General features: G+C 40.9%; 1 protein-coding gene across 2 annotated transcripts; it reads left to right on the top strand.

Annotated features, from left to right (window-relative positions):
* Positions 1-4,240: 4,240 nt before the first annotated feature.
* On the top strand, positions 4,241-21,987 carry LOC139419627 (CTD nuclear envelope phosphatase 1A-like). 2 transcript variants are annotated; one of them, XM_071169607.1, is made up of 8 exons: positions 4,241-4,785; positions 10,924-10,990; positions 12,722-12,840; positions 12,970-13,041; positions 15,168-15,278; positions 15,543-15,654; positions 20,579-20,663; positions 20,792-21,987. In XM_071169607.1, exons 1-8 carry the CDS (start codon positions 4,681-4,683, stop codon positions 20,868-20,870), a joined length of 750 nt encoding a protein of 249 aa, XP_071025708.1. In that variant the 5' UTR covers positions 4,241-4,680; the 3' UTR covers positions 20,871-21,987. The 2 variants fall into 2 exon arrangements, with proteins under 2 accessions (XP_071025708.1, XP_071025709.1); XM_071169608.1 differs by lacking the exon at positions 20,579-20,663 and having other exon boundaries at positions 4,262-4,785; positions 20,792-20,967.
* Positions 21,988-23,385: the final 1,398 nt, after the last annotated feature.

The following is a 23,385-nucleotide window of genomic DNA, read 5'->3' as shown; positions in this document are numbered from 1 at the left end:
AACTAAGTACTTCCGGGTCACGGATTTTTGGAATCCTCCAGAATAAGTGTCCCATGAGGTATACTTTGTGAATTAATAATTAGGACAAAAATTTACACAATTGTCGATATTTTATACTAGTTATCACACAAAGAATAATTTTAAGTATTTCTAAAAGATATGTATCACACAACACAATTCCAACGTTTTGAGGGAGTGTGCAATTGACATGCTGACTGCAGGAATGTCCACCAGAGCTGTTGACAAAGAATTTAATGTTAATTTCTCTACCATAAGAATTTGGCAGTATATCAAACCGGAGAACCACGTGTATGGCGGCGTCCTGTGGTCGAGCGGTTTTCTGATGTCAATGTTGTGAGCAGAGGTCCCCATGGTGGGATTATGGTATGGCAGTAGCGGTAGGTGTGTAAAATCACTGAGGAAGCCAGGCCAGTAAAAAATACATATTACAACCTATGGTGTGATAATTGCATTGTTTGCTCTATAACCCATTTGTTCATACGACACCTTGATATAAAATAAGGCTGTGCTAACAAAAAGACTACACATTAATTTGTTTAATCACAAAACCGAAAAGCAACATCAGTCCGGTGAAGTCCACAAAGCAAATATTGCATAGAAACAGTTATATCACCTGTAGCATGGTCAAGTAAGTTAATGTTTTCAAAAGTTTACTAAACAACTACTGATTTAGAACCACGTAGTTACCACAAGTCAGCACAAAGTCAATAGGAGCACCGCCTCCGCTATTCCAGTACTATTTCAACTTAAACATTTAAACATCAAATAAAAAAGGCTATATTTGCTTAGTTTAATATACCGAAAACCAACTTAAAGATACCAAAAACAATTTAGCCCAATCAACGTTGCTAAATATCATATGGCTGTCCATGGTACTGATTTCTGTGTGTGTGTGTGTGTGTGTGTGTGTGTGTGTGTGTGTGTGTGCGTTTGTTGGCGTGCGCAAGTAAAACTAAAATGTCGACTCACCTTACTGGTTGACAAGTTGAACAGTAATGCCATCCACCTCTCTTCAATGTTGGCAAAACGGTCTATGGCTCTGTCAGACAGTAAGTACAATGAACCAGCGAAGTTAGCTAGCTAGCTAGTTAATGTGAGCTCACTATCTACAGTGCATTCGGAAAATATTCAGACCCTTTGACTTTTTCCACATTTTGTTACATTACAGCCTTATATATATATAAAAAAGTCTCATCAATCTACACTCATTACCCCATAATGACAAAGCAAAAATGGGTTTTTAGAAATTGTTAAACATTTATTCAAAATAAAAAACAGAAATACCTTATTTACATAAGTATTCAGACCCTTTGTTATGAGACTCGAAATTGAGCTCAGGTGCATCCTGTTTCCATTGATCCTCCTTGAGATGTTTGTACAAATTGATTGGACATGATTTGGAAAGGCACACACGTGTCTATATAAGGTCCCACAGTTGACAGTGCATGTCAGAGCAAAAGCCAAGCCATGAGGTCAAAGGAATTGTCGATAGAGCTCCGAGCCAGGATTGTGACGAGGCACAGATCTGGGGAAGGGTAAAAAAAAAACATTTCTGCAGAATTGAAGGTCCCCAAGAACACAGTGGCCTCCATCATTCTTAAATTAAAGAAGTTTAGAACCACCGAGAATCTACCTATCTACTAACAGCCTCACAGCCAAATTAAGCAATCGGGGGAGAAGGGCCTTGGTCAGTGACGTGAACCAAAACCCTTCTGGAACCCGATGGTCACTCTGACAGAGCTCCAGAGTTCCACTGTGGAGATGGGAGAACCTTCCAGAAGGACAACCATCTCTGCAGCACTCCACCAATCAGGCCTTTATGGTAGAGTGGCCAGATGGTAGCCAATTCTCGGTAAAAGGCACATGACAGCCCACTTGGAGTTTGCCAAAAGGCACATAAAGGACTCTCAGACCATGAGAAACAATATTCTCTGGTCTGATGAAACCAAGATTGAACTCTTTGGGCTGAATGATAAGCGTTACAGAGAGATCCTTGATGAAAACCTGCTCCGGATATTGAACTATTTGGCCTGAATGCCAAGCGTCATGTCTGGAGGAAACCTGGCACCATCCCTACGGTGAAGCATGGTGGTGGCAGCATCATGCTGTGGGGATGTTTTTCAGTGGCAGGGGCTAGGAGACAAGTCAGGATCGAGGCAAAGATGAACAGAGCAAAGTATAGAGAGATCCTTGATGAAAACCTGCTCCAGAGCGCTCGGGACCTCACCTCCCAACTGACAACGACCCTAAGCACACATCCAAGACAACGTGGCTTCGGGACAAGTGGCTTCGGGTCAAGTCTCTTTGACCCACTCTGAGGCCGATTGAAAATCAAAAATCTCTGGAGAGACCTGAAAATAGCTGTTCAGCAACACTCCCCATTCAACCTGATAGACCTTGAGAGGTTCTGCAGAGAAGAATGGGAGAAACTCCCCAAATACAGGTGTGCCAAACTTGACCCTCGTCTGTCCTGACTCTGAGCCCACATGCCTGACCACTCTGCCTGCCCCTGAGCCTGCCTGCCGACCTGTACCTTTGCCCCATCTCTGAATTGTTGACCTCTGCTGACCCTGCCTCCCGTCCGGTACCGTTGCCCCATCTCTGGTTTACTACCCCTGCCTGCTTTGACCTGTCTAATGCCAGCCCCTGTTGGAATATTAAACCATTGTCAATTCGACATGTCTGCATCTGGGTCTTACATTGCTGACACACTGCTGCCATCTAGTGGCCAAAGTCTAAATTGTGCTTGGGCTGGAATAATACATTATGGCCTTTCAAATGTATTTCAAAGATGATGGTACAAAATAAATATTAAAAAAACACATGTTTTTCTTTGTCTTATCTTTTACCAGATCTAATGTGTTCTTTTCCTACATTAATTTCACATTTCCACAAACTTCAAAGTGTTTATTTTCAAATGGTATCAAGAATATGCACATCCTTGCTTCAGGTCCTGAGCTACAGGCAGCTAGTTTTGGGTATGTCATTTTAGGCGAAAATGTAAAAAAAAGGTGCGGATCCTTATTAAACAGCATGGTCATTACACAGGTGCACCTTGTGCTGGGGACATTAAAATTCCACTTTAAAATGTGTTTTGCGTATACAATTGGCATGCTGACTGCAGGACTGTCCACCAGAGCTGATGCCAGAGAATTGAATGTTAATTTCTCTACCATAACGTCATTTTAGGGAATTTGGCTGTATGTCCAACCGTTCTTACAACTGCAGACCACATCGGACTTCTTCACCTTTTTTGATCCACTCGTACAGCTGATGAAACAGACGTATTTAGGTCTGTAATATAGCATTTTTTTGTGGGGGAAAACTCATTCTGATTGGCTGGGCCTGGCTCACCCAGTGGGAGGGCCTATGCCCTTCCAAGCCCACCCATCGCTGCACCCCTGCCCACTGGGGCCAAGCTTCCTGCCATCCAGAATTTCTATTCCATGCAGTGTCAGAGGAAGGCCTTAAAACTTGTCAAAGACTCCAGCCACCCCAGTCAATGACTGTTCTCTCTGCTACCGCACAGCAAGCGGTAACGGAGCGCCAAGTCTAGGTCCAAAGGCTTCTTAACAGCTTCTACCACCAAGCCATAAGACTCCTGAACAGCTAATCAAATGGCTGCCCAGAGTATTTGCATATATGCAAACAGACCATAAATGTCTCAGATTTTGTTTTCTTGGAAAGCTGTTAGTGCTATTATATAATAACATATGAGTACTTGTTGCATTTACAACTTGTCTAAGTTTTATCATCGGTGAATTCGGTGTAGGAAATGTGGGGACCTGGTGTCCAATGTATGTGTGTAAAAAATATTTCATCACGGGTAAGACCAACTCCTTGGCCAACGTGGCTGACATTTCGACAATCTTAGTAAGGTTCATGACCATTCTAGTATTCTAATTCCTAATTTTATGGTCCCAATTTACACTGCAGACGTTTGTCTGGACTGGAGACGTTTTAGAACAGCACCGGAGCCTAGCGGTTGTCTGGACTGGGTGTAACAAAATAGTTCTGTCTGGCATTATTTTATCCACCACGATCATTGATTGCGCTTCATAATAGATTACAGTATATTACAATGCAGTAGTGTATTTCTAATGACCTGCCTGTTGGTCAATGCTGGTCTTAACCATACTGAGGTCAATGCCTGTGGCCTGGATGTGACTATTTCGCGGGAGGAAAGTATTTGAAAGGAGCGCATGTTTTTCTCTACGGAAGTGACAGCGAGACACTTATGGCGGCACTCTGTCCAATTCCTGATTTCTTTGAAAGTTGCGTTGACGGCGTCTAGTTGGGACTTTTGCCATATTTCGTAAAATAACTTATTTATCAACGAAACTAAGCAAGGTTAGAAGGGCATTACATTTCATAAAGACGTCTTTTCACACTTTAATGAAAGTCTAGCTTGCTAGGGCTAGGTAGTGACCGAGAACCAGTGAATGTTATTCGTCTGGATTCCTCGCTTTCGTATTTAATGACGGTTTTGCGTTGTAGGCTACTTTTTACGTTTTATTTTTTCATTCATTTTCAGTGGTGTGGCGAAAGTGAGATTTGAACTGAGCCCACGATTGCCATTGGCCAGTGTCTACTCGACCTGCAGTTTCGGGAGGGAAGAGGCTGGGGTCCCGACTCAACTGGAGTCGCTCGGGTTGTACCATGCTAAAGACCCGTCACCGCTTACTTGGCATCCACACTTTCGTCGGAGTTACATCTAGAATATGGGGGTTTATTCTGTACATACTCAGGAAGCATTTACGGACGGTGAGTTTTCTAGAACTAAAAGTGTAATAATATTGGCCCCTGCTAAGGTATTTCCCCTAATTAATATCACTTGGATAAGTGATATTGGAAGCTGGATTAACTAATATTCACACGGCCCATTTGGATTTGCCAATGCTCTTGACAGACGGTTAATATGAAACTCACACACACACACGCCAATCTATCTATTAAAAGGTCTGAATGGTACTTCACTGTGCTATTTGATTCCAAATTAAATCTTGGTAACATTTCAAAGAACTCGAGGAAAACTGTCAAACAGGTGTAATCAATACGGGTTGTCTTAACATGTGCTACTACACGTAACAAAACGCAACATTTAAATTGTTTCATGAGCTTAAATACAATGTCTCTGAAATTTTCCATGCACACAAAAAGCTTATTTCTCTCAATTTGTGCCCAAATGTGTATACAACCCTGTTAGTGAGCATTTCTCCCATGCCAAGATAATCCACCCACCTAACAAGTGTGGGATATTAAGAAGTTGATTAAACTGCATTATCATTACACAGGTGCACCTTGTGCTGGAGACAAATGGCCACTCCAAAATACGCAGTTTTTTTCACACCACACAATTCCAGATGTCCCAAGTTGAGGGAATGTGCAGTTGACAAATTTTATGTTACATGCACTCAATACAACAGTGAAATGTTTACTTATAAGCCCTTAACCAACAGTGCTTTAAGAAGTTAAGTAAAAAAAATAGATGAGTAGAAAATAACACAATTGTTGCAACCCCTATTACTAGCCTGTTCAACCTCTTTCTGAGACTCCCAAAGATTTGAAATTTGCCACGGTCATCCCCCTCTTCAAAGGGGGAGACACTCTAGACCCAAACTGCTACAGACCTATATCTATCCTACCCTGCCTTTCTAAGGTTTTCGAAAGCCAAGTTAACAAACAGATTACCGACCATTTCGAATCCCACCGTACCGTATTCAATCTGGTTTCAGCTGGTCATGGGTGCACCTCAGCCACGCTCAAGGTCCTAAACGATATCATAACCGCCATCGATAAAAGACAGTACTGTGCAGCCGTCTTAGTCAACCTGGCCAAGGCTTTCAACTCTTGTAAATCACTGCATTCTTATCGGCAGACTCAATAGCCTTGGTTTCTCAAATGACTGCCTCGCCTGGTTCACCAACTACTTCTCTGATAGAGTTCAGTGTGTCAAATCGGAGGGCCTGTTGTCCGGACCCCTAGGCAGTCTCTGGGGGTGCCACAGGGTTCAATTCTCGGGTTGACTCTCTTCTCTGTATACATCAATGATGTCGCTCTTGCTGCTGGTGATTCTCTGGTCCACCTCTACGCAGACGACACCATTCTGTGTACATCTGGCCCTTCTTTGGACACTGTGTTAACAAACCTCCAAATGAGCTTCAATGCCATACAACTCTCCTTCCGTGGCCTCATTGCTCTTAAATGCAAGAAAAACTAAATGCATGCTCTTCAACCGATCACTGCCCGTACAGCATCACTACACTGGACGGTTCTGACTTAGAATATGTGGACAACTACAAATACCTAGGTGTCTGGTTACTGTAAACCAGACTCTCCTTCCAGACTCCAATCCAAAATTAAATCTAGAATCGGCTTCCTATTTCACAACAAAGCATCATTCACTCATGCTGCCAAACACACCCTCGTAAAACTGACCATCCTACCGATCCTCGATTTCGGCAATGTCATTTACAAAATAGCCTCCAACACTCTACTCAAAATCAAATAAAATCAAATGTATTTATATAGCCCTTCGTACATCAGCTGATATCTCAAAGTGCTGTACAGAAACCTAGCCTAAAACCCCAAACAGCAAGCAATGCAGGTGTAGAAGCACGGTGGCTAGGAAAAACTCCCTAGAAAGGCCAAAACCTAGGAAGAAACCTAGAGAGGAACCAGGCTATGTGGGGTGGCCAGTCCTCTTCTGGCTGTGCCGGGTGGAGATTGTAACAGAACATGGCCAAGATGTTCAAATGTTCATAAATGACCAGCATGGTCCAATAATAATAAGGCAGAACAGTTGAAACTGGAGCAGCAGCACGGCCAGGTGGACTGGGGACAGCAAGGGGTCATCATGTCAGGTAGTCCTGAGGCATGGTCCTAGGGCTCAGTTCCTCCGAGAGAGAGAAAGAAAGAGAGAGAGAGAATTAGAGAGCACACTTAAATTCACACAGGACATCGAATAGGACAGGAGAAGTACTCCAGATATAACAAACTGAACCTAGCCCCCCGACACATAAACTACTGCAGCATAAATACTGGAGGCTGAGACAGGAGGGGTCAGGAGACACAAATTGGATGCAGTCTATCACAGTGCCATCTGGTTTGTCACCAAAACCCCATATACTACCCAACACTGCTCTCGTTGGCTGGCCCTCACTTCACTCTCGTCACCATACCCACTGGCTCCAGGTCATCTACAAGTCTCTGCTAGGTAAAGCCCTGCCTTATCTCAGCTCACTGGTCACCATAGCAGCACGCGCTCCAGCAGGTATATCATTGGTCACCCCCAAAGCCAATTCTTCCTTTGGCTGCCTTTCCTTCCAGTTCTCTGCTGCCAATGACTGGAACGAACTGCAAAAATCACTGAAGCTGGAGATATCTCCCTCACTAGTTTTAAGCACCAGCTGTCAGAGCAGCTCACAGATCACTGCACCTGTACATAGCTCATCTGTAAATAGCCCGTCCAACTACCTCATCCACATACTGTTATTTATTTATCTTAGCATGTTTTTGGATGCGGCTTATGGTAGAGAAATTAACATACAATTCTTGGCAACAGCTCTGGTGGACATTCCTGCAGTCAGTATGCCAATTGCACGCTCCCTCAACTTGAGACATCTGTGGCATTGTGTTGTGTGACACAACTGCACATTTTAATGGCCGTTTGTCCCCAGCACAAGTTGCACCTATGTAATGATCATGCTGTTTAATCAGCTTCTTGATTTTCCACACCTGCCAGGTGGATGGATTATCTTGGCAAAGGGGAAATACTCAACAGGGATGTAAGACATTTTTGCACACGATTAGAGAAGCCTTTTGTGCTTATGGAACATTTCTGGGATCTTTTATTTGACCTCTTGAAACGTGGGGAACACATTTTACATGTGTTTTTATATTTTTGTTAAGTGTAGTTGAAGTTGGTAGGCATACATTTCTTTAATTTCTGCTTCTCCCATTCAGTAAATATGTTTATGGACCAAGGAGAAATGCAATAACTCTAAATTAATTAATTAACCATCCCAAATTTCAGTTTGAATGGTTTTAAGGCAACTGAAAGCGGTTAAAACGACCAAACATGTTTTTCATAAGATTTAAGTTCAGCTTGGATGCATATCTTGTGGTTGAAATACTATCAGCTTTTATGATGCTGGCAAAGATAGCACCTTTACAGATGATCCCTAACCGTGTATTCATTCTCTCAAGATGCTGAAAGAATGAAATAATATTTTATATTGTTTCCCAGTCAACTTACATTTGGTGTATAATTTTACTGTAAGAAATCCTTAATTCTGCCGGAGCTCATATTGTAGTAGGCTATATGAGAGGTTATAAACCTACAGTCAGTGTCCAGATTTCAGTTAGGCTACTATTCCATTTTACCCATCTGAACAGTCAACCTGAACTGAGGTAATATAAATCCGGGACACTCAAATTTGTATAATATGTTACATTTCGTATGGTATTTATTCATTTGTGGATGTCCATCATCCATTTTGTATGATACACTAGGTGACCAAAAGTATGTGGACACCTGCTTGTCGAACAGCCAATTCCCAAAATCAAGGGCATTAATATGGCGTTTGCTGCTATAACAGCCCCAACTCTTCTGGGAATGCTTTTCACTTGATATTGGAGCTTTGCTGCAGGGACTTGCTTCCATTCAGCCACAAGAGCATTAGTGAGGTCGGGCAGAGATGTTGGGCAATTAGGCCTGGCTCGCAGTCGGCGTTCCAATTCATCCCCAAGGTATTCAACGGGGTTAAGGTCCGGGCTCTGTGCAGGCCAGTCAAGTTCTTCCAAACCCATCTCGACAAACCATTTCTGTATGGACCTCATTTGTGCACGGGGGGCATTGTCATGCTGAAACAGGAAAGGGCCTTCCCAAAATTGTTGTCACAAAGTTGGAAGCACAGAATTGTCTAGAATGTCATTGTATTATTTAACATTAAGATTTCCCTTCACTGGAACTAAGGGGCCTAGCCCCAACCATGAAAAAACAGCCCCAGACCATTATTCCCTTTCCACCAATCTTTACAGTTGAAACTATGTATTGGGGCAGGTAGCGTTCTCCTGGCATCCGCCAAACCCAGATTAGTCCGTCGGACTGCCAGATGAGGAGCGTGATTCATCACTCCAGAGAACGCGTTTCCACTACTCCAGAGTCCAATGGCGGTAAGCTTTACACCACTCCAGCCGACGCTTCGCATTGCATATAGTGATTTTAGGCTACTTGGCCATGGAAATCCATGTCATGAAGTTCCAGACTAAGTTATTTTGCTGACGTTGCTTTCAGAGGCGGTTTGGAACTTGGTAATGAGTGTTGCAACCGAGGACAGACAATTTTTATGCACTACACGATTCAGCAGTTGGAAGTCCTGTTCTGTTAGCTTGTGTGGCCTACCACTTCACAGTTGAGCCGTTGTTGCTCTTAGACGTTTCCACTTCACAACAACAGCACATAAAGTTGACCGGGGCAGCTCTAGCAGGGCAGAAATGTGACGAACTGACTTGGAAAGGTTGAAAGTCACTGAGCTCTTCAGTAAGGCTATTCTACTGCCAATGGTTGTCTTTGGAGATTGCATTGCTGTGTGCTCAATTTTATACACCTGTCAGCAATGTGTGTGGCTGAAATGGCAGAATCCACAAATTTGGAGTGTCCACATACGTTTGTGTATGTTACCAATTGTAATTCGTACAATATGTTACGAATTCCAGTTTGTTTTTGCTAACGTTAGTTAGGTGGCTAATGTTAGTGACATAGCTAATGCTAGCTAGGCTAGGGGTTAAGGTTAGGAGTTAGGTTGAAGGTTTAGCAAACATGCTAAGTAGTTGCTAAAAAGTAGTAAGTAGTTGCAAAGTTCTTTAATGAGCTAAAGTTGTCCATGATGAGATTTGAACACACAACTTTTGGGTTTCTAGACGTTCGAGTTATACGTCCACCCATCCACCTTGACAATCACCCTACTTTTGTTTTTGCCTTAAGTAACCTGTCTTATGTAACCATACCAAATGTAACACAGTTTACTAATTTGAGTCCTGGATTTACATTTACTATGATACGTCTAGTTTATGAGACTAGGCTGGAACAGTTCAGTTCCCTTGATGTGCCATTTGGAAGTCCCCATTTTGTGACAACATTTTTTTTAGCACCTCAAGATCATAACACGATTCATCCTCTTTTACCACTTCACCAAATCTTTCCCAAACGAACTACTTTTCTGGGTCTCACTTCTATTTATTTTTAACTTCTCTTATTGAATGAACGGCGATGTTGTTTTTGCCTAACTTTATCGACGTAAACTTTTTCTGCCCAAGTTCCCAAAAGTATTTGGCGTGCTAGTTAGGCCCTAAAGCTTCGGCTAAGGCTATGCACTAACGGCAGATAAAAAAATAATGAGAGAAACTTCCATGTCGTCTATAGATACAACTGGTACAATAATTATACATGTAGGCATTTTGTATGCATTATTTTCTCTTTATTCAATCCGCCTGCCACCCACCCGCCCTTCATCCACACAATATTTCATGACCCTAAAACCTGCCGCACACCCCCTGAGTCAGCCTGCGCATCACTAGTACTGTACCCACAACTATCTGACTGTCAATATACACTGACACCTACAGAAATAACTTCTTTATAGACATCTGTCTGGAACCCATCAGAGGGTTGTTCAGTTCACACAACTGATCTAGGCTTAGTTCCAAGTGAATAGAGAGCAAAACAATATGTGTGTAATCGACAAATATATTTTAAAATACTCCAGCACCCTGGTATTTCGCCACAATGTATTTAACAAACGGCCTATTGTGTTTATCGCAAAACATTTTAAGATAAGTTTTGGTAATTTGACATTTCAGTTGATCAATTGTGACAGTTGCTCATCTCTACCTCTGCAGATAATCCAGTACCAAACGGTGCGTTATGACACACTACCTCTGTTGCCTGTGTCCAGAAACAGACTCAGTAAGTATCCTGTCACTATAGTGTCTAAAAGGTCAAAGGGTCTTAATCTTGTCCCAGATCTGTTACTGCTGCCTTTGCTTTTTTTTTTACAGTACAAAACATACAAAAGACAACATACAGACACACAAACATCACACCTGCCCAGACCAACTTGTTCTCACCCCTATCTCCAGTGCCTGCACTACTCTCTGCCACGTCCTCAAATTGCACCATTTTGTTCCTCTGTTGCCCACATCTGACAATATTTAGATAATGAAGCATATTATTTTTCCCTTTTCCAGTTATCTAAAAAAAAATGTTTTATACCAAAGTAAATGATGAGTATCGTCCAACCCATCTTCAATATGTAACCATTGTTCCTTTTTAGTGCATTACAATTGTTTTGATAAAAATATATATTCACCCCGTTTTCTCCCCAATTTCGTGATATCCAATTGGTAGTTAGTCTTGTCCCATCGCTGCAACTCCCCTATGGACTCGGGAGAGGCGAATGTCGAACCATGCATCTTCCAGAACAGGACCCTGCCAAGCTGCATTGCTCGCTTAACCCGGAAGCCAGCTACACCAATGTGTCGGACGAAACACCTGCCACAAGGATTCCTTAGAGTGCGATGGGACAAGGAAATCCCGGCCAGCCAAAGCCTCCCCTAACCCGGACGACACTGAGACAATTGCACACAGCCTCATGGATCTCTTGGTCACAGCTGGCTGTGACATAACCTGTAATCGAACCCGGGGCTGTAGTGATGCATCAAGCACTGCGATGCAGTATTTTAGACCGCTCTGCCTCTCGGGAGGCCTGTAGTGCATTCAAACATATGTCTCAAGTAAAAGCCTTGGGTGGCGAGTTGATACAATTCCAAGTCTGAGAGGTTAAAACTGAGAGGTATCTTTTTATATTTGTTGTTTTGTCACTTAAGCATCTTTCGTATTTTGTATTTTTTGTGGTCCACTTAAAGGATTGCCGTAGATCACAAGTTATTATTTAAATTTTACCTGTTGCCATTATTTCAGTTTTTTACATGTATATTTTATATCCTGAAATGTAATTATTCTGAAAATATTTCTAACAAGGGGGGCATTGAGTTTTCAATATTGGTCAGGTATATCAGGAGAACGGCAAATAAGTTTAGATTATATTCATGTTTACCAATACTGATAGCTGTTACGTTTTGGGTCCTGTCTAATTATTTCTGCAATTGCCAGTGCAAACAGGAGGGGAGAGAATACGTCACTTTCTTGTTCCCCTTAAGCAATTTCAGATAATGTATTATTTGTATATTTTTGCTTTAGGATATTTATAATATTTTTATTACATTTATTTCAGCTGGAAAGTTGAAGGATTGCAGAGTTTTTCCTATTTAAAAAAAACAAAACAAAAAACAGTTGAAAGCTTTTTCAGCATCAACAGCCATTATTGATAAATGTATCTTGTTTTTTTTTTTTTTTGCGTATTGTATCGTACTGAAACATGTTCTTGTAAATGTCTATTAATATGTCCAAACTATTATTGTCGTTGTCATGACATTGAATGTAACGGTTGCCGCGACAGAACAAACAGATCTTGGACCAGGCTATGACGGTAGGAGTTATTGGTATGACTTAACAAACAGATCTGGGACCAGGCTAGAGACCAGAGATTTATGGCTTTGAAATTGAAAAATTAGCGCTTACTTGTTTAGTTTTTCACGTGGTATTGACTGTGATTGGACTTGGGCTCCTGCTCATCAGATGCAGTCAAGAGGAAGATTCTGGTGCTGGACCTTGACGAGACCCTAATCCACTCCCACCCTGATAGGTTGGTGAGACCCAAAGTGAGACCTGGCACTCCACCTGACTTCATCCTAAAGGTATTGGCCTATATGTTCACTGTGTGAATAATTCGCGTCATGCTGTCACCTTGTCAACACACGCCAGACTGACTCGCACGCTTAACCTTACCTGTTCCCTTTTATTCATATTCTCCCTCTACCATGAAGGTGGTGATCAACAGACATCCTGTCAGGTTTTTAGTAAATAAAAGACCGCATGTGGACTTCTTCTTAGAAGTGGTAAGTGATGGGCCTTTTGTGTCAACATCCAAATAAGTACAATATAGTAGCAAGTATGAACATTATTCAACTAAGCTTTGGATATATGATTTCAAGCAGCTTAATACTTTGTGTTCGCATCTTGTTTATGCTCTCTGCGGTGCTTCTTGGTGTCAAAAAAACTGGTTAGAGTTGTGATTTGAATAAAGGACTGTATCTTGACGTTTGAGTTGGGGCTATTGTCGTGGTGTTCATTTAAAATACAGAGAGGAGGATGGCAGTTTTATTATTGCAGTTTAGATCATGAAATTATATTGAAGGATGAATGGATATTAGGACAATTACGGGGTGAAAGGATGGTTAACTGGAAGAAAAAAAATACATGAGTGATTTGATATATGGTAAAACAAATGCATATAAATGTACTCATAAACCTCATAGCATTTCAAAGGAATATCACTGTAGTGAAAGTTAAGCAATGGGTAAAACATGAGTAAAATAAAGTTATGGTAAACATATCAATTAGTAACAGTAAATGTTTTCAATAAAATTCTAATACAAATCAATAAATAAGAACTTATGTGATCAATAAACGCATCCAAAACGCAAAGGAAAGGTTATAAGAGAAAAGGTGTTGTAACAAACACTTGCAAACTGGTAAGGTCTGGCGCTGATGCTTCTTTTTCTTTGGTATCATGGCGGTCGCACATTTTGTTTATGCTGCCACCTACTGTGCGGGAGTGTGTAGTCGATCACGTTACATTTTGTGATACAAAAATAAAAAGGACTAACTAACTAACCCTACACTGAGTGTACCAAACATTAGGAACACCTTCCTAATATATTGAGTTGCATCCCTTTTGCCCTCAGAACAGCCTTAATTTGTCAGAGCATTGACTCTACAAGGTGTTAAAAGCATTCCACAGGGATGCTGGCCCATGTTGATGTCCAATGCTTCCTTCCCTCAGTTGTCAAGTTGGCTGGGTGTCCTTTGGGCGGTGAACCATTCTTGATACACATGGGAAACTGTTGAGTGTGAAACCCAGCAACGTTGCAGTTCTTGACGCACTCAAACTGGTGTGCTTGGCACCTACTACCATACCCCGCACTTAAATATTTTGTCTTGCCCAGTCGCCCTCTGAATGGCACACGGTAACAATCCATGTCTCAAGGCTTAAAAATCTGTCTGTACCTGTCTGCTACGCTGATTTGAAGTGGATTTAATAAGTGACATCAATAAGGGATCATAGCTTTCACCTGGTCTGTCTTGGAAAGAGCAGTTGTTTTGTACACTGCCTAACACTATTTCCTAAAAATGGTAACACCACCCCATTCATTACACTACTTTGACTGTAACTGATCTTACACCAGGCCAGTGGCCTGGGAGGACAGTACTCTTTCGTTCCACACACCTTGTAACTCTTCTGCAGTAAAACCTCATACACCCAAATACTTATCTGCAGCTCCCACCACAACCATCTGTTTTCTGTGATTTCCGTTCTATTTCTACAGTTAATAACCATGGCAATGAATGTGACGAATCCAACCTTATCGAAGCAGACATTCATATTACTTTGTGTTGCCCAAGGCCTGGTATTCACCCTTGACCCATCATCCTTTACTCCAGTGTTTCCCAAACTCGGTCCTGGGACCCCAAGGGGTGCATGTTTTGGTATTTGCCCTAACACCTGCACAGCTGATTTCAAATCATCAAAGCATGATGATTATTTGAATCTGCTGTGTAGTGCTAGAGCAAAAAACAAAATGGGTTCACCACCAAAGCTCTTACAGGATAACTGAAATATTCAGGTAGAATGCTTCAACTCAATGACAGACAGTGTCTTCTCAGTTGTACCATTCTTGCCACAATGATTAGGGAAAGGTGTGTGTATTTAAAGCCTCTGCTGGAGGGTGATTGGACAGGGTAGGGTGCTTGGTGATGGTATGAGGGGGGACTGTCAGTCAGGGTAGGGGCAATTGGACAACAGTGATGATGACAAATGTATTTGAAAAGTATTTTGAGCTAGCAATCTATACATTTTCATTTTGGGGTTGTGTACTATACAGTTAATCTATTTAATTTATAATTTTGTGCATTTTGGGTGGATCTCTTGGCTGTTTGTGAGATGTAACTCGATTTTTTTTAGGTGAGTCAGTGGTATGAGCTGGTGGTTTTCACGGCCAGTATGGAAATATATGGCTCAGCCGTGTCTGACAAGCTAGACAGAGACATCCTTAAACGAAGATACTACAGACAGGTAAACAAACCCACTGACAGGTTCACTTCAGCTGTGTACAGTTATGCACTCTGCTCAGTCTTACACTCTGAGGGCTGGTTTCCCGGATAAAGATTTATGCCTCGTCTTACCCTAAAAAGCACTTTCAATAAAAATTCTGTGTCCAGGAAACCGGCCCTGATTGTCTCTGTCATTATTTAAAGGTTCTCTCTATGTAAAGTTAGACTTATCACTCTTTTGCAACACATAAAACTCACTTTTCCTAATTTTCATTTCTCTATTTAGCACTGTACATTGGATCTGGGTAGCTATTTTAAAGATCTTTCTGTGGTGCACAATGATCTATCTAGCATAGTCATCCTGGACAACTCGCCTGGAGCCTACCGCATCCACCCTGGTAAGCAGCTGTTACCATGTTATAATGACTACATGTTAGGCTTGGGCGATATACCATTTAAGAAAGATAAGTCGCTCGGGGGCTGTGTGCGCCGCCCCTGCATATAATGATTTATGTCAAATTATATCCAGCTCAGGGCTCCAGCTTTGCATTTTGTTTGCTAAGTGGGTAGTAGTCAAATCAAGCTTTTTGGTTACAGCAGAGTCATTCTAGTCTGAGTACTAGTCTCTTTAGCTAACATTCCAGTCCTGCCACACCTTATCATTGCTAAAGAGACTGGCCTTTCTGCCATCTTCAAATATGAACATTCATCTTAAATGAGCTCGAGGAGAACAGAGGAGTTAATCATGATTCGATAACCCTCACAGCTATAATCCAATTACGATTATCCAAATATTGGAACTATATCCCTTTTTTTCTTCCACAGAACACGTTGGTATCCATTTGTTAAGCAACCATTTTTTGTTTGTCCGGACGAAACCAGTCTAGCTGCATATTGAATGTTGAGATTGCCGAAACGTTTGTCTCTTTGACAATGACATGGAGTGGAATGTTAGCTAAAAAAGACTGGTACCCAGATTAGACGTTCAATCCCTTTCTCGATCAAGATCCCTGTTGCCTAAATTGTTTAATTTATTTTTCCCAAAAAATCTAAAAAAATAAAAATAATGGCGCCTCTTGTGTGCACTTCCGGTAAACCCCGGTATGGTACAGAAACGGTATGATAATCTGGATACCGCCCAACCCTACTACATGTACAGTTAACTGCCAAAATAAAGGAAACACTTAAATAAATGAGGGATATAAAGTATATTGAAAGAAGGCGCGGCCCCTGAGTTAAAGGAACGATTTTCCTATTTTGAATGTTATACTGTTTTTGTGCATCGCTGAGTGATGTTCCATTGATTTCCAGGGCCATTTCATGTGTATCTGAGCTATTGCCGTTCAAGCAGGCAGAAATTCAGCCGGTATCACGTAGCATTGCAATAAAGCCACTCACTACACTGGAAGTTAATAGGAATACGACTTTTAGGTCATTGGCCGTTGCGAATGTCAGACTCCACTCTGCACGTTGAACATGGTAAGATTGTAGACGGCTTGATTGATAGTGCATTTTGTTTAGGCAATTTTTTTTACAGCTAATTAACTACTTCACATGCTATGGCCTCGCCAGCCCATAGAGAGAGCATTGCATTGTGGGTTTTGTAATTGACTTAAGCTGCAACAAATGTTCACATTGCTATCAACCTTATTATAACAAAATGTGTTCACCTCAAAATATTGTTATAACATATTAGTGTTATTTAACAATGTAAATTAGTGGTTTTGGGTTTTTCCCCCCCATTAATTAAGCAATTAACATCCCATCATGCTTAGGGTGTAGTCCTGCATCGGATCGGATACTTACTGTTCCCCGCGGACGACCCGCAACACAAAAAAAAATCAGTTGGCATCTGGAATGAGAACATTTTAACCCGAGGGTCGGCACACTGTTCAGAACAATTATATTGTGGGTAGGAAATGTTTTAAATCAAGAAACGTTTTACAAATCCAGTAGCTTGTGTTGCATTGTTCTGAATTCCATTCTGTAATAGTGAGGCAGACATCGTAGCCTACGCCTAGATGGATACACAGCCTGCAAAAAGTGCAAGCAGGTATTTGTTTACGATAATTCAGTTAATTATTACATTCATTCTGGCTTTCGTTCAGACCATTTTCAGGGCATATTATGTTCCAACCTGTGCGGCTGGACAAAGTTTGAGGATAGCCTACTAAATAAATGTAGGTTTTTGCAACCCATTGCCTATTCGATTCTCAGAATTGTTTAAATTTCAATTAAAATATTTATTTGAACTAAACAATATTGAATGTAAAGGTTTTGTTATGTCGGCTACAGGCTTTCATTAGGTAAGAAAGCTAATTAGAAAGCTTTTTTTTTCAAAAGTTATTTGAGTTAATGTGCTGCATCGTATTGGGGAAAATAAGATATTGTTATTAATTCATGGCATGGTTTCCTTTTGTCCAAATGTTGGATAGACATGCAGACAAATTCATGTAGTGAAGGGGATTAGCCTGGAGTCATAACAATTTAAATCAATTTGGTGGGTCACGGATTGGCTCTCGGGAACAATTCAATGCGGGTGGGTCAGGTTACAGAGAGATCTTCCCTGATGTCGGGTGGGGCTCGGAATTGATGTGGCCGGGCGGGTGCGTCTCCAAAATACTGACCCATGCAGGACTCTAGCTTAAGGTCATGTATAACAATGCCCAGTTGCTCATCATTTTGAATACCATGGCTAGAAGAGATCTCAGTGACTTTGAGTGGTCTCAAAGGAGCATAGGGTATTTAAACAGTGTGAATGTGCCTCAGTCAACCGATCTGAGCAGTATGGGAGATTCTGGAGCAGCCATGGAGCGATTTCAGTGCCAACAGAGATTGTTTTTGAATTTCATCATTTTGAATTTGTATTAGGATTTTGAATTCAATGCACACATGTAATAATTTAATTCATAAATTGAACTTGTATTTCATGATTTGAAACTGAATTGAATGAATATTGCTTTCAGTTGTAAAATTTCATTGAATATTCAAACTGATAAGTTTCAATATGGTATTGCATTCATTGTCTGTCAAGTTTACAAACTATAATTTCAGGTGTATCAAAGTTTCATATGTTCAACCTCGGATTCAGTTTTCAAATTCATTTCTCTAAATTCCTATTTAAAACTAAACCAACATCGTGGTACATTGCCAGCCAGGAAAGGTAGAATCGAACGCTCTCTGTGGGAAACAATAGTGAAGCCAATATGGCATGTTAAATTTATTTTCTTACGATTAACTTGGCTCTAGCGTTTGTACCGTTTTGGCAACAAGCTATTATTTGAGATCACGGCATCATTATAACTGCCTGTGTTCGAAATCAGGCCTAATGCACAACAACAATTTCAGTGGCAAGGATCTGCGCACTCCATTTAATGAATGCAACAAAGGTGGTTTGGTGATCCATGCATGGTGATGCGCAACCTTGCCTGAGACCTGAAGAGATGTTAGTTTGACTAATGAGGTTCTAACCCAGGTCTCCTGTGCACCAGACAATGCAACTTTTCGGGATCTGACAAGTTACTCATCACGCAAGCGTGGTCACCAAAACCACCTGTTACATTTCACCCCCCCCTTTGACCACCTCCTTGAATAGACCTATCCAAGTCACAGGACCAATGGCTAGGCTTTATCTCGGCAAGCCAACGGTCACGTTACCGGAGACTTGAAACTAACACATCTAACAGGTCTTCAGGTTGCTCACATTAGCATGTATCACCAAACCACACTGTTTTGATGAGTAACCTTGCTGGACCTTGAAGACTTCTATTAGTGTAGCAGATGGGGATTTGTGGAACTCAATTCTCAGCATGAAGGGTCGCCCCTTGCACAATTGAAGGCCTTTTTTAATAGCACAATTGGTGGGAACGCTTCAGGAAGGCGGTCGTGTGTTTTGAGGCAAAAGTCCTGAGTTTGATCTCGGTACTGTATGAGCTGAGTCCGGGGGAAGCAGTACTCGTTAAGCAAGAAGCAGGTTGTCCTTTACATTAACTTTCTGAACGTGTCCCTATAGGCTTTAGCTAAGTGGACTAACATAGTCTTGTGACATGTAGGAGACCTAGTTTGAACCCAGTCAGTCACAAGAGCAAGCTTTTAAATAGGGAGTGAAAAGGCTATCCTTAGAAGGGCTACGACAGGCCCATTCAACTATATTCTTAATGGGGGCCAAATTGCGAATTATTGTGACACTCTTCTAATGTGTTCTGTGCAGCCTGTGATCATCGTAAAGGGGAACGTCCATGTTCCACAGAGTCTTTGCTTTCAGGAATGGGGTCATAATAGTTTATAGCCAAAACGGTTCAAATGCTAGAGCCAAATTCATAGGAAGAAAATAAATTAAACATACCACATTGGCTTCAAAAACTGTCAGAAGCTTCAGTTTACCACAGAGAGCATTTGATTCTGTTCACATCTACTTTTCTTGGCTGGCAAAGTACCAGGATGTTATCTGGTTTAATATGAAAACTGAATCTGAGAAGTTGAATATGCTATTTGAAACTTAAACTTGAAATTATAGTTTAAACTTGATACATAGACAATGAATGCAATATCTACCATATTGAAACTGTATATGTAAATATTGGATTAGAATATTCAAACTGCATTTTAAAACAATACAATATTCCTTAAATTCAGTTTCAAATCCTACGTCGCATACTTCGTAAACAGGTGTGAACTAAGTGAAATGTTTATTTACGGGCCCTTCCAACAATGCAGAGAGAAAGAAAATAGAGAAATAATAGAAAAGTAAAACATGTAATTAAAGTATTAATTGATTCACAATGAGTAACGATAGCTTTGGTATATACAAAGGGTACCAGAACTGAGTTGTGCAGGGATACGAGGTAATTGAGTAAGATACTCAATATCCTAAAGCAAATTCAAAATGGGATTCATAGAATTTCTGAGGGCACTGAAATCGCTCCATAAGCGGCACCTGAGACAGCGTTTTCCACCACCATAAACGAAACACCAAATGATGGAATTTCTCATGGAAGAATGGCATCACATCCATCCAATAGAGTTCCAGACTCTTGTAGAATCTATCCTAAGGCATATTGATGCTGTTCTGGCGGCTCGCGCCCTATTAAGAAACTTTATGTTGGTGTTTCCTTTTACTTTGTCAGTTACCTGTACAACTCACACGGGATTATATGTCAAGTATATTTGGCTATTTATTATTTCAAACTAAGTTTAGGTAGATGCCAAGTGCCATTTTCATTGGATTGCTTATACAGAAGGGGCTATTGGCTTGTAACAGTTTTGTCATGGATCTGGCCTGTCTCCGTACCCTCTTGTCAAACATTTGTGTTCGCCTCACAGACAATGCAATACCCATCAAATCGTGGTTCAGTGACCCAAGCGACACAGCTCTACTTAACCTGCTTCCCATGCTAGATGCACTTAGGTATGTCTCAAAGATGTTACACCTGTGATGTGCTGCCAAGAGTAGTGATACCGCTCATCATAACTTATTAGTATGTTGATTTTCCATAGTAATGTTTCTTTCTCTTGCCCTCTTCCTCTCAATCTCAGGTTCACCTCAGATGTCCGATCCGTCCTCAGTCGAAAACTCCATCAGGATCGGCTATGGGGATTCGTCCATCGGGACTAGTATCAGCACCTCCACTTCCTCTCCTTTTTAGAATGCCCTTTCTCCTGGTTTGCACGACCCCTTCCTCTGCTCTGCCCACATCTCTCAATCTCCATGGTGTGACCCTTTTTAAGAAGAGGGAGGACAAAGACTGGGGTCCACAAATAAAGAGGGAGGGGGGGGGGGGGCTACGTATTATAAAAACAAAGTGGAGAGGGCAAGGTTTTTTTTTTTTTCCTGAATGGAAACTCTTGCCTTTACAGTCCTTGGATTCTGGGAGTTCATGTCGAGTGTTTGTATAAATTTGTGAGTCGACTTCTTTTTTAAATTTTTTTTTTTAGATAAATTATGTAATCTTTTTAACTATTGACTGGAGATATTGATGATATGAGACTAAAGAAACCAGTCATTTCTTATTTCCCATCCCATCTTTTAGTTTATGCCCCTAGAACTCAACTCTCTCTCCACTACTATACCCACTACTATACCCAGTCTATCATTCTCTCTCAACATGTCTGTTAATCTTTTCTGTTTATCATCTACCTTCTCAGGTAAGGGTGCTTTTAATAGTTTTGGTTCTGGAGTTAAAGTTAAGATTAAGGAACAACTAATAGATAACTGATCAACAAGCCTAAATATAACTATATTTTCATCAGTGGTTAGGGATGGACTGGGTCGGGCCAGTTTGGCAATATCTTTCAATTATTGGGATATGTGGATTTTTACTGAGGGGTCAACAGGGTGGTTAAGTAATGAGTTATTTTCTCCCTTTGTTGAGAATATTTTTTTACTCTTAAATAATTTGTATTCTATTCAGAGATTTACAGAAATAACTGAATTACTTGAACGTTTAGTTGATAGAGAAGACTTACCGTACTTCTCCATCCACAGAGCAAAGATGGGTTTTCTGATTGATTATTCAACAAGCATTCTATTCATGAGCACGTTTTCTTCCTTATACTTTTTAAAGCCTGATTTACACCCATTCACTTTCCACCATGTACACATTATCACATTTCCTTCAATGTAACCCCAACATCCCAGCCCATTGAACAATGTACGCTAAGGCCTTGGTTGGGTTTCTGTGTCGCTCAAAATCACATCTAGCAGTGTTTCCAATAAAATGCTAGGCATCATACTCTTTTTTTTTTTTAATTTTAAAAAACATTTTACTGACTTTTAGATCATGATTGTCTTATGTAGATTATTCTATTACTATTTTATTTTGTGAGCTTAACTTGCTGCATTCCATGGTGAATGTCAAACTAAATTCAGAGCAATCTTTTTAATGGAGAGTTTCTTGTAAGTGACTAATACAGGTCCCTGGACCAAAGCTTCTCTGGTCTAACAGGGACGGTTGTCACTAGTTAACAGTCAGAATTATGGTTTAACCCTTCAATTTATCTTAACATTTTATTTTAAAACGAACCTTAACCACACTGCAAACCTTATACGTAACCTTTAAATTAACACCAAAAAGCTAATTTGTTAGCCAATTTTTTACTTTGCTGGTGGAATCTGACTTATTTAGTGGAAACTCTGGAGCATGAAATATGAAATAACTGGATGGAAATCGGAAATATGCTCTTCTGACTATGCTCTTCAAGGGGTGATTGGTATTCTAAACAAACATTTATTGAACAATCCCTTAAACGGCATGTAGGTTTTAACGGAGCTGGGGTTCTTCTTGCCCCTCAGCAGTCAAATTGAATGCTCTTGTGACGTTTTATTGATATCAATAAGCTGATATCAATAAAACATAGCGGTCAAACAGGAAAATGGTATTAATAATTTTCCCACCAATTTTCCCTTAGGGAATTTTAGAAGCACTTAAAATAAAGGCTGTGTTTTGTGTGACAACCATGTAAATCTCCCTCGGACAAGGTGACCTATCAATATATATTTGGCTCAATTTACTCCAATTCGAAAATGCAAGTTCGCATCAAAGTAGACATCATGCACGACTTCAAGTCCCTGCTACCTACTGCATGTCATCTCCAGCTGACACCTTTGCTAACAGGTGTTGTGCACATTTAAAACTTACACAAGACCGTTCATAGAATGGTAATTTTTTTTAAAGACATTTAGACAATTTATTCATTACTAAATTTAGCTAACGTAGTTAATCCAGAGATTCTTACTTTTGCCTCGATTCGACAGTCTCGTTCAGATCATGGCACTTTTTGCAAGATGTCGTCGACAGATAGGGCAGCTCTGCTTCTAGCTCTTTAGCAACTTTTCAGTATTTTTGTTTTTGTGTGTGATTTCTTACATTAGCAGCCCAGGACATTTGTGTTACTACATACCGTAATACCGTACATGCCGTAAATAACTTTTTGATATCAGTGGCAGTAACTCGCCAGCATTATGACCGGGAATACAACTTTTGAATTGGATCCTTTGTTCGTACCCCCCAGGGCAATTGAACTGATTCCAGAGGCTAATCCAAAACACTGCCGGCAGAGAAGCGCTATTAGGAGTCGACTTCTAGTCCGACTCAGGAGGCGCGCACACCATCCACCGCTTCCGAGTATAT

Source organism: Oncorhynchus clarkii, chromosome 10, assembly GCF_045791955.1.
Source record: "Oncorhynchus clarkii lewisi isolate Uvic-CL-2024 chromosome 10, UVic_Ocla_1.0, whole genome shotgun sequence".
NCBI lineage: Eukaryota > Metazoa > Chordata > Actinopteri > Salmoniformes > Salmonidae > Oncorhynchus > Oncorhynchus clarkii.
This window is presented reverse-complemented; position numbering and strand designations above follow the sequence as displayed.